General features: G+C 42.8%; 1 protein-coding gene across 2 annotated transcripts in view; it reads left to right on the top strand.

Annotated features, from left to right (window-relative positions):
* The window catches only part of LOC120935726, a 57,973-nt gene extending 39,570 nt beyond the window's left edge, over window positions 1–18,403 (top strand). Inside the window, exons 5-7 of one of the 2 annotated variants that reach the window (XM_040347788.1) lie at window positions 1,273–1,409; window positions 14,119–14,352; window positions 16,253–18,403. In XM_040347788.1, coding sequence (XP_040203722.1) covers window positions 1,273–1,409; window positions 14,119–14,352; window positions 16,253–16,951 — 1,070 coding nt within the window. In that variant the 3' untranslated portion in view covers window positions 16,952–18,403. Of the gene's footprint in view, window positions 1–1,266; window positions 1,410–14,118; window positions 14,353–16,252 lie in introns of both variants that reach the window. The other variant, XM_040347787.1, reaches the window with a different exon arrangement.
* The last annotated feature ends 1,135 nt before the right edge of the window (window positions 18,404–19,538 follow it).

Genomic DNA, 19,538 nt, shown 5'->3' with positions numbered 1-19,538 from the left:
GAAAGACCTGGCTTTCAGTACAGGGTGCATCATTACACTCCACTTGCCTCTTATACTCCATGCCTGAGGAACCAGTTACTGAGCAAATTACTGTTAAATGAGATAGAGATGTGAAGGGAATGCCAGCAACAGTAGAACAGGTTCATATATATCACAGTAGTTTACTCTCGGTTGATTTTCTCAAGAACTTGACACCTGTAGTACTGAAGATTGGGCAAGAACCATACACCTTTTATTAAAGCGGAGCTCCACCCTAAAGTGGAACTTCCGCTCATCAGAACCCTCCCCCCTCCGGTGTCACATCTAACACCTTTCAGGGGGGTGCAGATACCTGTTTAAGACAGGTATTTGCACCCACTTCCGGGAGTCCTCTCTGCAGGGATTCTGCGGGTAGTTTGCCCCTTTCCGCCCACTACGCGTTGTGTTCTGGGAAACACTCGGCTCCCAGAACACAGCGGGGACCAGTGAGGATGGCGCTGTGCGACTCGCGCATGCGCCGTAGGGAATCGGGCAGTGAAGCCGGAAAGCTTCACTTCCTGATTCCCTCACCGAGGATGGCGGTGGGGGCAGCAGATAGATGAGCGATTGCTCGTCTTCTGCTGCAGATGTCGCTGGACTCCAGGACAGGTAAGTGTCCATATATTAAAAGTCAGCAGATGCAGTATTTGTAGCTGCTGGCTTTAAATATTTTTTTAAACGGCGGAGCTCCGCTTTAAATCCCACAACAGACACATTTTTGTTGTTTGGTTATTTTATCTAGGTAAGAACACACACAACAACATTTCTTGGCTGTCGGTTAACCTTTCAGCATGTTGCTGGATTGTGCTTGGGGCACACACAAACATGGGGAGAACATACAAAGCCTTTACAGATGTGAGATGAGCACAGAAAGGCAACAGAGCTGGACATTTACTGCAGTGCTTTTCAAATCATCTAATATTTGGATATGCAGAGGCCTTTCTTGCATTTAATTGGGAAAAAGTAACTTTAAAGAGCAGAACTACTACTATGTTTAATATGTCCAGGTTATGTCCTAAACCTGGATGATCTAGCAGTGCTATTTCCATGTTCTGTTATTGTCAGGATTTTGGAAGATAATATAACTTTAATGTTATACGTTATGCTGTGAAATCTAAAAGATTTGGATGTTTTTAGTAAGCTTTTTGAAAGAATATTGTGTAAGCTCCCTGCTTGACGTTTTTTTCCTGAAATATAATGTCTGGCTGCAGGGCAAACATCCCTCTCTTTACCCTTTTTTTAATGTAGCTGCAGATGTTTCTCAGCAGATGCACCATGAAGATCCCACCTCGTCCACAATCACAGTGACTGATTCCCACAGTGATGACGTTTTTGTAATCTCAGCTGGAGATAAAGCAGACGTTTTCACTTTCAACACATATGCACTACAGGTCAGTATATAGTGTTTGATCATGATATGTACAAGATATGCATATAAAAATGTGTTGTTTTTATGATGGAAATATTGGATTCTTTCTTTTGGAGCTGTATAGTTTATTGCTTCCATGCCTTACTGACCTTTTCCTATTCCTTTGCTCTATTCCTGCTCCACATTTTTTTTTTCAAATATTTTATTTAACTTGGAAAAGGCAGCTCCAGTTTAACAAGTCATTAGTACAGAAACAAGTAACGGTACTTGAATCCAAATGGTATAGACAAGCTGCGAATGAAAAATTAGCATTTGGTTAATTTACTAACTTTACTAAATTTCTAATCAAGCCCAAACGGCCTCTTAGTATGGACCATTTGGGGGATCACATGGGGCTACCCATTTAGATTTTCCCTTTTTAGATATATTATAAAGAAGAAAGACCAGCGGTAGAGAGGAAGAAAGAGGAAGTAAAAGGGAAAGAGAGAAAGACAAAAGTTGAAAAGAGAGGCAGGGGACTCGGAAGGGGATTGGAGGGGAGGTTTGCAACTGTAAGGCAGAACTACTCAATGAAAATAAAGCTACAAATAAGATTAAAGACGGTTAACTAACCAATGGGTTCATATTCAAAAAGGAGCTGCCTCTTCCTCAGTCAGAACAGATGAACATATTCCACAACCTCCACGTTTTAAAATATTTTTTGTTTTTTGTGATGTGATGTGAGGATTAGGTCTTCCATTTTTGTTATTTCTTCCACTTTTTGAAGCCAAAGACTTACAGTTGGTGGCTGTGTACTCTTCCAATGGAGATTTGGTAGCATTCAGGAGATGACGTATAATTGATTTGCAAACCTGAAACATGTAATATGAAAAAGGCTGGATCGTAGGGAACCTCATACTCTGTAAACTTTTGAGTAATTCTCCGGATTTCTTTCCAAAAGTATTCGATTATAGGGCAGGACCAAAAGATATGAAGCAGCATTTTAACTCCCTCTTGGCATCTCCAACAACAATCGGTGGTAGTGGGAAAGAATTTATGAAGTTGGTGGGGGGTATAATACCACCTCATGAAAATACTGCAGTTGGTTTCTTGAATCGTTGTACATATCGAGGATTTAAGGGAAAACCTGATAATGTTTTGTTGGTCTGCTGTAAGGGAACGGTTCAAGTACTTTTCCCATTTACTAAGGCACGGCATGCTTTGTTCATTGGAGGGGGTGATCAATAAGCTATAGGTTTTAGAAAGTACCTGAGGCAATGTACCTTCAGCAGGTCAGTATTCCTCAAAAGTGCTCAGTTGATGGCCAAAGCCTTGTGGGTTCGGTAAGGAATGTAAAAAATGGGGCAGCTGGAGAGGTTAGACAGAACGGGCCCGTTGCATCCATTAAGGATGTAATAGAAGGCCATCTACCAGCTGTTAGGAAATTAGTGACCTGGCCACGCCGACTATGAAGGAGAGCTTGAAAGTGTCACATCGTTACAATAAAAGATCCTCCACAATCTCCTGTCTTACATTTGTTACTTTATCTGAAAAGACAAATTTGAGAAGTTTGTGGAGTCTAGAAGGGGGGCTAGAAGTGAGAAAAACAAAACATTGTTTCCTTCTTTCTGTAACTCTGAATGTATTTGGGGCATTTGAGACAAGTTAAGATATTATTCTGATTGAATTTGAGTAAAGGATTGTACTGGTACATTGTATAAAGAGGAATAAAATCCTCAAAACTCTTGTGAGATCTGTTGGGTTAGAACAGGGATCTTCAAACTACGGCCCTCCAGCTGTTGCAGAACTACACATCCCATGAGGCATTGTAAAGTCTGACATTCACTGACATGACAAGGCATGATGGGAATTGTAGTTCCTGAACAACTGGAGGGCCATAGTTTGAGGACCCCTGGGTTAGAATAACTTTCTTACCACTCAAAGATGAATCTAAGTTGCCAATTTTTGGTCCTGGACTGATTTGGCCAGCATCCGGCCACGCTTCTTGCCCGATTCATAACTTAGAATCAGGGCCGGCGATACCAATAGGCAAGTTAGGCGATGGCCTGGAGCGCACATCAATAGGGAGCGCCATGTTGGCTACATGCGTCGGTGAGGAGTGAGGTGTTTAATTTGTGCTACTGCTTTCTGTGCAAACTGCGCTCCCAGCACTGCTAGGTCCAGCGCTTGCTGCAGAGTATCACTGCTGAAGAGAGCGAGGGGGGTGAGGGGGTTTCATGTGCAGGGGACAGTGAACCTGTAAAACAGCCTGCCTGGGTGTTCTCTCCTCTCCTGTGTGATTCCTCCTTCCCCCGCCGCCGCTCTCATCCAGCAGGTAGAAGACAATGTACGAGCAGAAGGCAGGAGCTTGTCAAACTTTTTAAGTTAAAAAGCCTGTGATTGGTTGCTAGGGGCGGTCCTAGCAACAAATCATCTCTGTTAAATGGAGAGTTGAACATCTCCCGCCCTCTGCTCGGACATGCCATGCTCTGTCTTCTACCTGCTGTGTGAGGTAAGGGGGGCAGCTGTGGAGGAGACTATTATACAGGGAGGGAGCAGCTGTGGAGGAGACTATTATACAGGGAGGGGGCAGCTGTGGAGGAGACTATTATACAGGGAGGGGGCAGCTGTGGAGGAGATTATTATACAGGGAGAGGGCAGCTGTGGAGGAGACTATTATACAGGGAGGGGGCAGCTGTGGAGGAGACTATTATACAGGGAGCGGGGCAGCTGTGGAGGAGACTATTATACAGGGAGGGGGCAGCTGTGTGGAGGAGACTATTATACAGGGAGGGGGCAGCTGTGGAGGAAACTATTATACAGGGAGGGGGCAGCTGTGTGGAGGAGACTATTATACAGGGAGGGGGCAGCTGTGGAGGAGACTATTATACAGGGAGGGGGCAGCTGTGTGGAGGAGACTATTATACAGGGAGGGGGCAGCTGTGTGGAGGAGACTATTATACAGGGAGGGGGCAGCTGTGGGGGAGACTATTATACAGGGAGGGGGCAGCTGTGTGGAGGAGACTATTATACAGGGAGGGGGCAGCTGTGGAGGAGACTATTATACAGGGAGGGGGGCAGCTGTGTGGAGGAGACTATTATACAGGGAGGGGGCAGCTGTGGAGGAGACTATTATACAGGGAGGGGGGCAGCTGTACGGAGGAGACTATTATACAGGGAGGGGGCAGCTGTGTGGAGGAGACTATTATACAGGGAGGGGGCAGCTGTGTGGAGGAGACTATTATACAGGGAGGGGGAAGCTGTGTGGAGGAGACTGTTATACATGGAGGGGGCAGCTGTGTGAATGAGTCTGTTATACAGGGAGGGGGGCAGTTGTGTGGAGGGGCTGTGGAGGGGACTGGTATGCAGGGAGAGGGGCTGTGGAGGGGACTGGTATGCAGGGTGAGGGGCTGTGGAGGAGACTATTATACAGGGAGGGGGGCAGCTGTGTGGAGGAGACTATTATACAGGGAGGGGGCAGCTGTGGAGGAGACTATTATACAGGGAGGGGGGCAGCTGTACGGAGGAGACTATTATACAGGGAGGGGGCAGCTGTGTGGAGGAGACTATTATACAGGGAGGGGGCAGCTGTGTGGAGGAGACTATTATACAGGGAGGGGGAAGCTGTGTGGAGGAGACTGTTATACATGGAGGGGGCAGCTGTGTGAATGAGTCTGTTATACAGGGAGGGGGGCAGTTGTGTGGAGGGGCTGTGGATGGGACTGGTATGCAGGGAGAGGGGCTGTGGAGGGGACTGGTATGCGGGGAGAGGGGCTGTGGAGGAGACTGAGGTTCAAGGAATGAGGCTGAGGACACTGATGTAATGGGGGAAAGAGGTAATTGATGACATTGGGGAACTTGGATGCAAAAAGGTCTGTGATGTAAAGCAGGCACTGTATTGCAAAGGGGTGCTGTATTGCCACTCTTTGTCTTCAGGCCGGTTCCAGAGGCGCAGGTGGCTGAGGAAATAGGTGGAGAGGTGACACAAAAAAACTCCACCCCCGCCGCATACATGGGCAGGGCAAAAGGGGTGGAGCTAATGGGGGGCGGCAAAATTAGGTTTTGCCTAGGGTGTCAAAAATCCTTAAAACAAAGAAAATATTGCGCATACCAAGATAAACAAAATGTGTAACAGCTGCGTCTCAAGATGTCATACAACATCAAACAAATACATGGAAAAAAAAGGGAGTCGCACTAGAAAAATATATAATAAGTTGATAAGATACCAATGTGATATAGAAATGAATTGATAAAAATACCAATATAATGTGAACAACAATAGATTAATAAGTGAAGACTTATATGGCATATACTGAAATCCTCATAGCAGTGTCAATGCATCAAGGTAGTCCACAGTGTAGTATATGAAAAAAAGGGAAATGGGCTGAAGACATAAACACAGTCCCAAATAAAGTGATGAAGAAGCAGTGAGTCCCAAAGGTGCTAGACACATCCACAGCGTAGTGATTGGTACCAGACAGGAGACCTCCACCCACGAGTAACACTGACTCTTACCGCAAATCAATTTTAAAACAGCATGAAAAACAGATATCCAATCTCCACAGCAGGAACAGGTTCAATCATCCGTCCAATAGTGAAGCCTCAGTAACGAATAGTCCTCACTAGTACCAGCCCGATGCAATACTCCAAAATATATGAAAAAACCAAGGAGAGCACATAACGTAATACTGTATGGAGGTTTATTGTATAAAAGCAGATTGTGCACTTACATCAATCCGGATATAAAACGAGCATAAAACACAGCCGGCCGGCCTGTAAAGGAGCGTGTGCCCGGAATATCCGGGTCCTCACACGTGTAACGCGGTGACGTCAGAGCGCTGCCTCCCGAACGTTTCGTCTCAACAGGGACTTGATCCCGTGAACAAGTCCCTGTTGAGACGAAACGTCGGGAGGCAGCGCTCTGACGTCACCGCGTTACACGTGTGAGGACCCGGGTATTAATATTAATCTATTGTTGTTCACATTATATTGGTATTTTTATCAATTCATTTCTATATCACATTGGTATCTTATCAACTTATTATATATTTTTCTAGCGCGACTCCCTTTTTTTTCCATGTCAAAAATCCTTGCACCAGCCCTGCTTAGAATGTGAACTACCAGTCTCCGTTGAGGGGAAGTAAGAAAAGCTTAGATAGAAGAGGGAAGAATAAAACGTTTTTAAAGGCTGTGCTAGAAGGGCACAGCCTCTCAAGCTACGCTAGCAAAAATAGAATTGTCGAAAGCGCACTCCAACTCGCTGCCGGAGATATGTGCACCAGCCTAAGTGGTTAGAGCAAGCCTAGAGTGGCTCCTGCTCATCCCAGTCAAATAGGGGCAAACATGGATAAACATGGATAATAAACAACATGCATGCCTATTAACACAATTATAAAAATAGCAATCCAACCATTAAATAAAGATCTATATTAAACTCAATGGTGAACAGTACTTTGCATATGAGTTACATGCCACCCTGGGGCAGAGTTCCAGAAAAAGGAAAGCTCAATCCATTCCCGCTGGGTGCATGCTTGCTTTTATCACCCTATGCTGGGCAGCCTGGTCATCCATGCTGGCATCAATATGATTAGCCAGCAGGGAACAGGCCATACTCCAAACTGTCAACCAGGATCTCGCCATTATAACCCCAGTAATGCATATGGGTAGAGACAGGGTTTAAAGCCCTTGGTATTTGTAGGAGACAGGGAAAACAAGTCTCTTATCAGCGGAGATGGTCCACCCGCCAGACCAAATGGTCTCAGAGGGAGTCCCCTTCAAACAGCAAGGCCATCCTCCTCCCCCAACCGTCATACAGTCAGGAGGAGGCAGAAACTGTCTGGAGCTCATCAGGGGAGATCCCAGGGAGAGTTCCATATAGGTGGCATAGCTACAGTTCTCCAACTAGCATACATATAAAAACCACAGCAAATAATCATAAAAGGTCTCAACTGAAGTGGATCAGTACACCAAGCAGCTTATCTACCATCTCATGTGACTATGGAAAACATTAAGGCACTTAGTCCTTGCAAGTGAGGATCTTGGCACACAGGAACAGTTAATGAGGCAGGACATTCCAGCAGTCTACGGTCAATATTGGAGGTGAATGGCAATGATATGTGTCTCCATTGTCAGGAAAAGGTGGGTTGTCAGCCCACCTTCCTAGTATCAAACTTTAAGGAACAAAGCCCGAAGATCAGGGAGACTATAGTACCTGTAAAATTGTGCACTCCTGTAGTTTGTGGTGGCATACAGATAAAACTTCTGGGCAGTTGTCTCATATCATCAGGGAATCCTTGAGACAATTAGGTAGGTATGGCAAGCAATCACATATATCATACACATGCAAAAAAAAAGGTTACCAGAGCCCAGAGTGCTGCTCACTGAAGACACAGGAACATTAAAACTCCCATAACCCCTCTGGGTTGGAGCTTAGGATCGCCTCTAGAACCTCTGTGATCATGGAGGGGGGTTTCTCCAGGAAGATAACATCCCAGGGCAGCCTGTCGGCTACGAAAGAAGTTGTAGCCAATTTGGACTGTGGATAGGGTCGGTGTCCAAAAAGGCAAAGAGAGAGGTTAGATCTCCAGGTGTGCGAAGCGCGAGGGAACGTGGGCCTTTGCAGAATGTGGTGGAAAGAGGGAAGCCCCGTCGGTAAGTAAAGCCCAGCTGGCGAGCCAAGCCTAGGACAGGACGTAGCAGGACTCAGCGTTGCAAAGTTGCCCTTGAGAGGTCAGGGGGGAATTTAAAATCAGCCCCATCAAAGTCTAAAGAGCCAGACTCCCATGCCTTGCGGAAAATGTTTCTTTGTGGGTATAGTGATGCAGCCTGCAGATAACATCACGTGTTTTAGCGGGGTCTGTTGAACAGGGCCCCAGGGCCCTGTGAATCCGATCAAAGTCCAGGATTTTAATGCATGATGGCAACAGCCCTTGTCGGTAAATCTGCTGTATCTGTAGCTTCTGGGAGTTCCCGAAGCCATTAGTTGTTGCGGTCGCTCCGTTCCTTTAGGTGCAGCTGCAGGGACACCACCAGGTCCACATCGGAGTCTTGTATGGATTCCAATGCAGTCACCCATTGCGCCAAGGTTGGAAGTGTTGATTCCCCAGATGACAGACGATCTGATAAAGACACTACATCCGATTGAACAGCTTCCAGGTCTCATTGGTGTGTCTCCTCTATCCTCTATTTCAATGTATGGGTTGTCTTGGCGTTGCTTCTTCTCACAAGACACATGTCTCTACTCTGCGATGTCCAGACCAGAGCCCCCTCCCCCCCCCGCTCCTCATTTTTTACACGTTTCTTATCACTTTTTTACATGGAAAACTCACTACTTTTGCCTTCTCTTATTTCCCCTTTCTCCACCATAACACTGTCATACTTACCACTTCTCTACTATGAATACTCTCTACATTCCCCTGATCTATTTGAATACTCCACGCCTTTGCTTTCCTCGACCCCAACAACTCCATACTTAACACTTACAAGAGAAGTATAGGATTTGTGATTTTTCTTGAATCGTACTTGCCTAGGTGGATGCAGCATCGGTGCCCCACTGGCTCTAACACTGAGAACTGAGTGATCAAACATCGCTGATTGTTCTTTTCTCACAGCTCCGTGAGCAGAGAGCTAGTGACTGTCAGAATGTGGACTCTGCTGCTAGGGCGGGTATTGACAGTTTCTGGGGCATCCTGGACCGGATCGTATGAGTGGAGCACAAAACCGGAGCTTGGGAGGGAGTGAGGGAAGAGGGAAGGAAGGAAGGAAAGAATAAGAAACAGATGAGTAATACATAACATACTATTTGGCCATAGGCCGACTCAGTTTTGCTTAGGTAACTTAGCAACATTGAGGGGAATATCCCCAACCGCATGCAATGTCCGGAACTGCATGTGCAAGGGTACCATCCTCTACAGAGGGGAAGTAGTCTTGCAAAGGGGTGGCATGTATTGCCGCCCCGACTCAAAAACAAAACAAAAACATGGAAGTGGGAGAAAGAACTCCAAGAGAATATAGCTTTATTAGACTGGCAAAAAAGTTTTATTATGACCCATAAAACCTTAATAGACACAAGATCACAAGAAAAGGCATATACGCTAGTGAGTAGATGGTATAGGTGCCCTTCTATAATGCATCAAATTAATCAAGATATACCTGACATCTGTTGGCGTTGTCAGGAGGCAAAAGGTAGTATGCTACATGTTTGGTGGGAATGCCCACCGGTGAAAAAGTTTTGGAAACAAATTTTTGATCTATATGGAAAATTGGAGGGTACAGTAATCTGCGCATCACCCAAAGTGGCCCTCCTAAATATGACCCCAAGTTCTTTAAAAAAGGCAAGAGAAGAGGTGCTTGGACACTTTATTTCAGCAGCTAAAGTAGTTATTCCACGATATTGGAAGACAAGGTTAGTGCCTTCCCTGGGGGAATGGGTGAAGGAATTGGAACGCTCTAGGGACTTGGAAAGCTTATTGGCCAGGGAAACGGGAAGGGAAGAGCAGTTTTTCCATACATGGACCACATGGTCTGATTTTCGAAAGTCCAATGAATTCCTAAACTGGGTTAAAGGGAACCATATAGACGAGTAGCCAAGCTGGGGGGATTATTACTAGAAGACTCTATTATGCTTTTTGTTATTACTTTTTTTTCTTTATTTTTATTTTTATTTTTATTTATTTTTTTTATTATTTTTTTATTTATTTTTTTCTTCCCCCTTCTCTTTTTTTTTTTTTTTTTTTTTTTTTTCTATGTATGTATGTATGTTTGTTAGACGTTTATACTAAGATAATTTGTATCACATATTTATAGGTTTGGATGCTATGAACATAATAGTAATATATGTATACCTGGGAACTACCAAAATTGTAATAAAATTCAGATTAAAAACAAAAACAAAACAAAAACAAGGACCTTGTAACCGGTCAACAGGGTGTAAACTTGAACTTATAAAGTTACAGTAAACTGTGAAGGCAGTCTGCCCCAACCCCCCACCCCCACAATTTAAAGGGAAATGCCCATCGGTACTTTATCTGTCTGTTCATCAATTGTTGTAGCAGGGGTCTGAAGTTTCTGCGTTTTTGCACCATGGAAGGAGCAAGATCAGTAAAGAGCTGAATTGGTGCTCCAAATAACGACAAGTCCTGCCTATTGCGGGCCGCAAACATCATCTTCTCCTTTATGCGGTAATGATGCGGCTTGACAATGACGTCACGTGGCAAGCCATCTGACCAAGGGGCTGTTAGGGCACGGTGGATGCGATCAATCTCCATATGGTGTGTGTTTATGTCAGGTATTAGATCTTTCATCAGCTGCCTCATTGCACCTTCCAAATCCGTATGAGATTCAGGGAGACCTCGTATGCGCACATTATACCTGCGAGAGCGGTTCTCCAAGTCCTCAATTTTAGTATAGGCTTCTTCCAGCCTGTCCTGGAGGTCAGTAATCATATTGGAGTTCTGATTGACCTTTTTAACCGTGTTGTAGACTTTAGTTTCAATCATCACAAATCTTTCTCCTAAGCTGTGAATGTCTCTTTTGAGGTCAGTGGTGATCACAGTGCAGGCCTTGGATAGCTCTTGCTGCAGCATGGTAGAAAAGCGTGCAAGCAGCACTGCATCCCCTGAGTAGTGAGCCGGGTGAGGTGGGGCAAAGTCAGGGCTAGGTTGACTAAATAAGGCCTCTGTCATTTTGGCCATATTCCTGTCCATAGAGGACATTGGGGAATCTACAGGCTCTTGAATGTCCCGGTATGTGTCCGGTGATGGGGCTGTGATAGGGACTCACCCTGAAGGTCTGCATCCAGGTCTCCAGAAGACTGGGAGGAGAAGGGGTCCCGAATTTGAGCAGGCTGATTTTTTATTGGCTCCATCTGCCTGGGGTCCCTCTGCTGAGGAGCCTGAGCTGCCTCGTGTGTCTCCTCCACCTGGTGCCATCTTGGAATGCTGCCCGTGTCTTGAGGAGGGCCCCCCTCCTTTGAGAGCCTTTGCCTGTTTGTTCTGCCCTTTTTTAGGCTGACCTGCCGCCTTTCGATTCATCCCTGCTGCGGGATGTGGATCACTTTGTCCCCGGTGGATTACCCCCGCTGCCTGTGCTGGATTTAGCTATATTTGAGCCGGGGCGTGCGGAGCCTGTTCAGAACATCTCTCTCTCCGGAATCCCGTCCAAAAGAACACTGACATGTTTGTTTTTTTTAAAAAATGAACCTTTAGTGTCCCTTTTTAATGTTATGGTATATATTTTTTTTAATTGAACCTTTAAAACCACTTTAAGCATTTCAGTGTCGAGATCTTGTGGATTTTGGGGTATCCAATAGCAGATACCAGACAAGATGGCCACCTGGAGCCCATAATGGTCCCCATTGGTTTCTTGCCAGCTTTAAGAAATGGCTGAGCAACCTTCAGGTCATCCAACAAGATGCAGCCCAACACCTGCCTATAAAACCACCACAGTGACTTTTAATCATTAGACTGGCAAATGTAACTGTTTTTTGATAACTGAATTGCAGAAGCTAAAACCTAAACTCTAGCTAGAATGTTTTTATGTTTTTTGGATGGCATAGGGATACATCATAGTCCTGTTAGACTCTTATTGCCGATGGTGTTCCTGGAGATTTTTCCTCACTTCCTTTTGTGGTCAGCAAAATCCTCTTAAATGAGAGACCTGGAAAGCAATACATTTTTTTTTTTTTTTTAGATATATTTTCAATAAAATACTGCCGATTAAACTCTGTGTTAGATTTGTATTGCTGTCTCTGTTGGGAAGAGTCCCTTTTTTTCCTGTGCGGTAGCTAAGAATGAGGATATAGAGAATGATAATTAAATGCTGGCAAAGGTTTTAACCCATTTAAACTCTATACATAGCTATACAATCTAGAAATCAAATTTTTCAAGGACAGAGTAAAATTCTTTTCACCTTTCTCCATTTGAAATATCATGAAGCTATATATACTGTATATATCTGTAATGTACACAGCCATATCGTGTAAATCTAGACTAATCCACTATCCTCGGCCTCCTTATTCATGACACACACAATTCAGAAAGAACAACATATGACATGCTCTAAACTGGTAAGATGATTGAACACTCATATTACACAAATCCCAGATAAGCAGAATTGCTCTCACGCTACTTAGCAGTGTTCATAGTAAGCTTCTTGTGTATAGGTACTCTTTATCGTTACACAGCACACTGTTTTCCCTGAAAGTAATTCTTTCTTCAGTCTCCTGGTGTAGTTCAGCATACTTTGATATATACTCTTCCAGATTTGATGAGATCATGTGCAGTTTTCTGGTCAAAACAAGCCATAGGGTAGGCAGTGTATAAAAATGTCAGGAAGTGAGGTCCAGTAAACTAGATTGCACTTGTTTTTATTGTGGAGCATATAGATATTACCAACACCTCTCCACTGCCCACTATTCTTTACAGATTGTGCATTATTTTTTGCCTTTTTGAGGTATGTGACCAAGTCTCTCTCAGCCTCCCTTTTTGCTGTTGTTAATCAAGAATGGCATGTAGGGTGTCAGTCAATTTTCTTGTGGGTTATACCTTTCCAAAAGGCTAAGGCTGGTCCCTTATAATTCAGCACCATTACCTTTGCTCATCTGATGCCAACACTTGATTGACATCTGTTGACAAAGGTCTTCTGTTTGATGACCTTTTTTTATCATACCCATAGAGCAAGAAAATATGATTGCTTTGTTATTTTGTTTATATGATCCCCAGTTTAGTTGCAGGTGAGAAAAAATGTCTCTAGCCTTATTGCTTCTTAAGGTGTATCTAAAGCCAAAATGTTTTTTTCCTGTTTTGGATAGGGAAGGGTTAGAAGCCCTCTCTATATGTCCTGGTGACCAGTGTCACTGGGACTGACTGTGAAGGAAAATCCAAAGTTATGAGTTTTCACATTGTCAGAAATAGAGGGGGAACTTCTAGTGAGAACACACGCAATAAGAACTGCCCAAGCAAGCAGAAATAATATCTCCCTTCCTGTTTTTGTCATGAGACATACCATGAAGACAAATCTTCCCTCTTTAACTGCCACCTCCATGTGTACTTGCTGCCCATAGCAGAACAAGTTATTTTTTTTAGATATCACTGCTGTTTAATATAATGAATTTGTTTGACCTGCTCATTCAAATTTCCTTGGTATTCTCTCTTAGGCCACGTTCACATTAAGTGATTTGGAATCGTGGGAAAAATTGCACGATTTGGATTTCATATTTCTTAATGGCACCCCAAGCAGGGTGTGATTCTGCTGCGATTGTTGCAAGACAGAATCGAGTGAAAATTGCAGAAATATGTGCATTTAAAAATCGCACAAAAGCTTGTTGACCAAAAAGAAGCAAGAGCTTCTTTTGGGCGACAAACGCGCATAGGGCAGCCTATTGAAGTGAATAGGCTGTGCTATGAGCGACATGTGGAAACACATGTGAATTGCATTTTCAAAATCACAAATGGAAATGTTCGTTACCGCAACGCGGTAATCTATTCGTAGTCTAAATGCAAGAAAGCCAACTTCAGGTCCTGTAAAATAGTGTATAATTCTAAACTCTGCCACATTTTTTTTACAAACAGCAGTAAGAATTTAGCATGTTTCTACACAGAACATAGAAATGTTATGTCATGTTTTTTATTCTCTCCACCTAGTTAATAATTCAGTGAAATAAGAATTTTGGCATTAATTAAATGGTACATAAAGGTTTAATTTGTTACCAGCTATGTCGGCTAGGTCTTATAATGTTATGGCTGTCATTGCAGGAAGGAAGCCTAAAGAGAAGTGTAACTAGCCCTGCTTCTGTGTGCGATTGGCTAACTGCAGATTACACTAGTGTTGATCTGAGTGGGGATGACAAGGCCGGTGAAGTAGAAGAAGCGGATGCAGCCAGACAGAGGACTTGGAGTTCCCGTGCCTTTAACAGTCTCTTGCCTCAACTACAAATGAAATGGCGAAGCCGGTCCTCCAGCGGTTCCTTCACCAAACTGGTAGACAGTGTAAGTGATTTAAATCAGATTTCTTTAAGTCAATTTCAAATATTTATAGTTTTGATTGCTACATATATGGATCACAGTGGCAAGTTACCTGTCTGTATTTTACACTGGCTTCCATAGTAGTCTGCATACACATTGGACTTAGTAGATGATGGTTTCTGTAGAATATTTCAAGAATTTAACAGCTAAATTAATTGTATTTTTTCTGTTTTTTTTTCGTATTTTGCAGGTTTGTCAACTAATTTTAATTACCATCATATGTTAGGCAGGCCATACACAGTGAGAATTTTGTTCCTGTATTTACAGGAATATCGGCAATGGTCTTCTCCCGGCGGGGGGAGAAGACGGTGATTATCGCTAGCGATAATCGCAAGAAAATCTGGCAGGCCGATTTTACCCAAGTTGATTGATAGATGAACTTGGTACATTCAACGTGCCCATAAACAGTTCAAATCTCGGCTGGTGAACTGTGTAAGGCCAGCCTAAAGCCTTGTACACACCAACTGATTCAACATTAGTACAGTAATCTCCCCTGCTGAGCCATTGTGTTGTGACAGGGGGACGTGGGAATGCCCCCGTCCCTGCCAACAATACTATGGGCAGCGCTCTCAGCCGGTCAGCTGCTGGTTTTACAAATCGCTGCCATATGCACAGGCGGAATGTCGGACAGTTTTTATTGAACCAGCCGATGTCGCCAAACATTCGGCCCCTGTGTACTAGGTTCTAGTTATTCAGGTTCTGTGTTAATTAGATTCATACAGTGTCTTGCCTGCATTTAACCTGCCAACTTGTGTAATCCATATTTGTTGGTGGAAAAGGGGAAAAGTTGGCAATGCACAAAAGCACATGGCCGCTTGGGAAGAAAAATGGGATACTTGTATCTTCCATATCTTACGCTGCCATATGATAGACTATAGCAGCCTTTTTCAACCTTTTCAACACAGAGGAATCCTTGAAATAACTTTCTGGTCTCAGGAATCCCCTGCTAAAAAAAATGACTGTATCATGATTGCAATAGTGTGATGGTCAGTGAGAAAAATGCTTCTTACACTTGTGGTAACTGAGAAGAATTACCCCCTTACAGATGGCTAAAAAGATCAATCTTGTCAGTGGGAACTTATCTGAGAGGCAGAAATTGCTCAAGGAACCTCAGGAAGAACCCTAGGGTTCCATACAACTCAAGTTAAAGAGGTTGTATACCCCTTTACCACATTTTTACTTACAGGTAAGCCTATAATAAAGCTTACCTGTAGGTAAAATAAATATCTCCTAAACCTGTAGGGTTTAGGAGATATTCACCTTGCATGCAATTGCTTATGTCAGCGATGTATGCGCTCTAAAGGTCCGAAGGATGCTGCTGGAAAATCAGAGCTCTTTGCTGGAAAGAAGGGGGCTTCATTCTAAGGTAAGTATTTCACAATGAGCTAATATGCAGTGGATACTAGCTCATTATGCCTTTTGCCTTATAGGTTTTCTTTTCTTTTTTTTTTCTTCTGGGCATACAACCACTTTAAGAAACCTTGGTCTAGCATTTTGCCAGTGTGTATATGAATTCTGAATCTATTTTACCCCCTGTGTGCATGCTTGTAGATATGTTTAAGTACTTGAAACGCATAAAGGAAAGATTAGTTTTTGTACTCTGTAGGTTTCAATGTTCTTTTTTGTTTTGGAAAGTAAACTGTGTAAATATAGTTGGGGTTCGTCATTCTATTGAGCGTGAAGGCATTCCTTTTTACTCTGATGTCAAATAAAATTGCTTTGAATGTGACATTTCTAGCAGCAAAAACGGATTTGAAATGTTACATACTTTCAATTAAAATCGCTTTAAATGCGGCATTCCTAGCTGCTTTAAGAATAACCGATTTGAAAACGTTACATAATTTCAATATTTTTGGTTTTACAGTGTTGCACAGCACCTGCCAAGAGTCTTAATCCTAAGAATCCTAGGAGAGTTGGTTCTGCTGCTCAGATAGGGGAAAATTCCACTCATCTTTTCTCAGAGTCTTCTGACAGTAATGCTTCTTACCCCCTTACACAGTCAGCAAAACTTCAGCGAAAACTCCCACCATGTAATCTCAGAAGGACACGCCCATACTTTGGGCTACTAAATGAATCTTCTGATTGTGTGCGTTCAGGCCAAAAGCCTTTAAGTGTGAAGGAGAACCACACCCCCTGCCAAACATCTGCCATGGAGTTTACAAGCTCGTCTAAAACAACAACAACAACAGGCAATGGATTCCGAGCCAAAGAGCTCTCGCTGGATTTTGAGACTCCAAACACAGTTTTTGTTATCTGTGAAGAGGCAGATGACCAGCAGCCTTTGGTATTTGATGACCAACTCTCTCCGGCCACAGAGTGTCCGCCCAAAAAGCATGATGGGTACACAGCAGATGAGTGCTACCCAGCATCCGTAAAGGCTTGCTCTCATGTAAACACACGGAAAAATTCAGCGGGAGATTCCACTATTCATTGCATGGAAAATAAAATGTCTTTAGGTTCAGCTTGGAACTTAACCAGTCAATGCACTACAGTTGTTGGTAGACAGAGCTCTGCAGTCTGTACAAATTTTCCATCCACACCAATAGGATTAGTTGCAGAATGACTGAACTTTTTATGCTCAAAGACTTTATAAATTACACCACCCTGAAACACATTCAAAGGATTTGGGAAGTCTTACCACCAATATTCAATGACCTTAAATAATCCCATCTACTCCTGACCAACATATTTTCCTGTGCTCACTCTATATGAGACTGCCAATTAAAGCACTGAAAAAAGTGGGGGAAATCCAGTGCCAAATACTGTGTTGAAAGGAAAGTAAGTGCCAGCTTTAACACTTTTTTTTTTTTTTTCTATGGCATTGGGATGTAAACCACTCCTTTTCCATCTTCACGTGCCTTCATTCCTTCCTTGCTGACAGTGTTAAATTCTATTAACTTTTCAAATTGAAACCGTTCTGCATTGTACCACTTTTGATATATGATCGTTATTTCATACTACGCAGCTAATCCTTGTGATGTTTTCTCTGTCACACACATGGCGTTAACGAGAAACTGCTTTGGCAGAAAAGTAGAACTAGATGGCATTTGGTTTACGTTGCAGACAATTTGTTGTTGATCATATCATGCATTTTTCCTAAATTATAATTTTTATTTGCCTTTTTTGGATTAATTATCAACTTGCACAAGAAAACACAGTGGACATTAAATCACATATTGTAACCGCACAGGAAAAATAGGAAAGTGAAATTTGTATCACAAACGCAACACTGAGTTAAAAGTTCCTGCAGCCCTATACGATGCCACTGGAGAGGGCACTCCTGTCACTGTGCACTCGGTTTTCTTCTGGAGGAACATTCTGCCAGTAATGTACATTGGTCACTTGCACATTGTGGTTTTGCACCTCTGATGCTTCATTTTATGTATTATGAATGCTTATATCTTGTTGGACAGACAATGTAAATATTCAGAATACCTACCAACAGTGGACCAACGCTTTTCTGTATTAAACATTGTAAATTACAGTCATTTTAGGGAATGCACATTCCACACCATAATCACTAATGTTTAGGGTTTTTTCAGTTAGTGATGCATATTCAGCCTAAATTCCTTCTAACGTTGAGTGTATAGCTGCTGAATTGAAAAGCCCCCTATATTATGTAGTTTGCATAATAATTTTCAGGGCTGTTTCAATTCACAATGGTGGTTATTTACACAGATCTAGCACACAAACTGGTCTGCAAATATACCTTTCTATGGGATTGCAATCAGCCCACGACCCCTGTAGTAAATACTTAACCGATAATAAAATAAAAACAAGCACAAAATTGTATTTTTGGCAAAATGTTAATGGCCGTGGCACTCTATTGGTATAAAATAAAATACAATTCATAAATATATATTAAATATTATTAAATAAATATCATCAATTCAAATAAATCTATAAATATGTCAGCTCAGTTATTGGAACTCGAGCCAAAACAAATTTTAAACATAAAACATCCCCCCCCGGAAATCCGGGGTGATTTAAAACACATAAGTGCCAACGACAGGGGTGGGTAGGGTGGGTAGCTCCTTAAAAGGACTGCTTGACAATTTGTCTGAGGTGAATCACCTCAGAGTACCCCTATATATAGGGTACCAGGTATTCCAGAAAATTCCACCACTTCCTATTGGTCCCTACAAAAATTTAAAGGGACAGTAACACAATATTCAAATACTAGTCTGACATTGAAAAGGCGGGAATGACCTGACAAGAAAAAAGCCCACAAGCCACAAGCCCATGAAGGCGGGCACAAATTCTTGCTCCCTCCTTTTACATTCTCTCTAATAAAAACCATGTACAACGGATTTTTGCTATGATACCAAATGACAGTCATTTCCTGTTCAAGGAAGAAAATGATCACCTTTTTATATGCCTTTACTAGTTAGCCATAGTATTGAACAAAGGTGAATTTTGATTGATTAATGCAAGTTACAGTTCTGTGCACATTGCTGCTTGTCCTATTAAATGAAGACTCGTTGGAGTAAAATTGGAAAACCCTAAATTCTGGTAAAAATATTAATGTTTTTCACATGGCTACAGTGTTGAAGCACCTAGGAAAATTAGTATTTTAGAAAATAAAACCAGCTTTTGGTATAATTTAGGTGGCATAACATTTGCTACCTGTGCACGGGTGAGAGAAATCACCCTGCTCAGTCTAGAACATGCAATTAGCGGACCTCCAGCTGTTGCAAAACTACAAGTCCCATCAAGCCTCTGCCTTTGGATGTCAAGCCTGTGGCTCTGAGTCTTGCTATGCCTCATGGGAATTGTAGTCCTGCAACAGCTGGAGGTCCGCTAATTGTATATCCCTGGTCTAGAATATAGACAGAACCTCCTCGTAAGAAGGTAAAGGTGAGGCTTGCAGCATACTGTCAAGATTAAACATATGTTCTTTTACAGCATTAAAGATTGATGTTCCTGTAAATAAAGCATTACCTTCCACACCATACAAGAACACAATAGCTGTTTGTTTTTGTATTTGTTAGGGATCCTGATCACCAACAAAAGACTGATGTCTCAATCTGATGCGGTTTCTGATCAGCAGCACCCATGAACATGTTTGTCATGCTACCTGTAGACAAAGCTTACTGAAGCCACAAACTGCCACCTTTCTAAGTAAAAAAATAAATAAATAAAAGCCTGAA

This window comes from Rana temporaria, chromosome 1 (assembly GCF_905171775.1).
Source record: "Rana temporaria chromosome 1, aRanTem1.1, whole genome shotgun sequence".
Taxonomy (NCBI): domain Eukaryota; kingdom Metazoa; phylum Chordata; class Amphibia; order Anura; family Ranidae; genus Rana; species Rana temporaria.
This window is presented reverse-complemented; position numbering and strand designations above follow the sequence as displayed.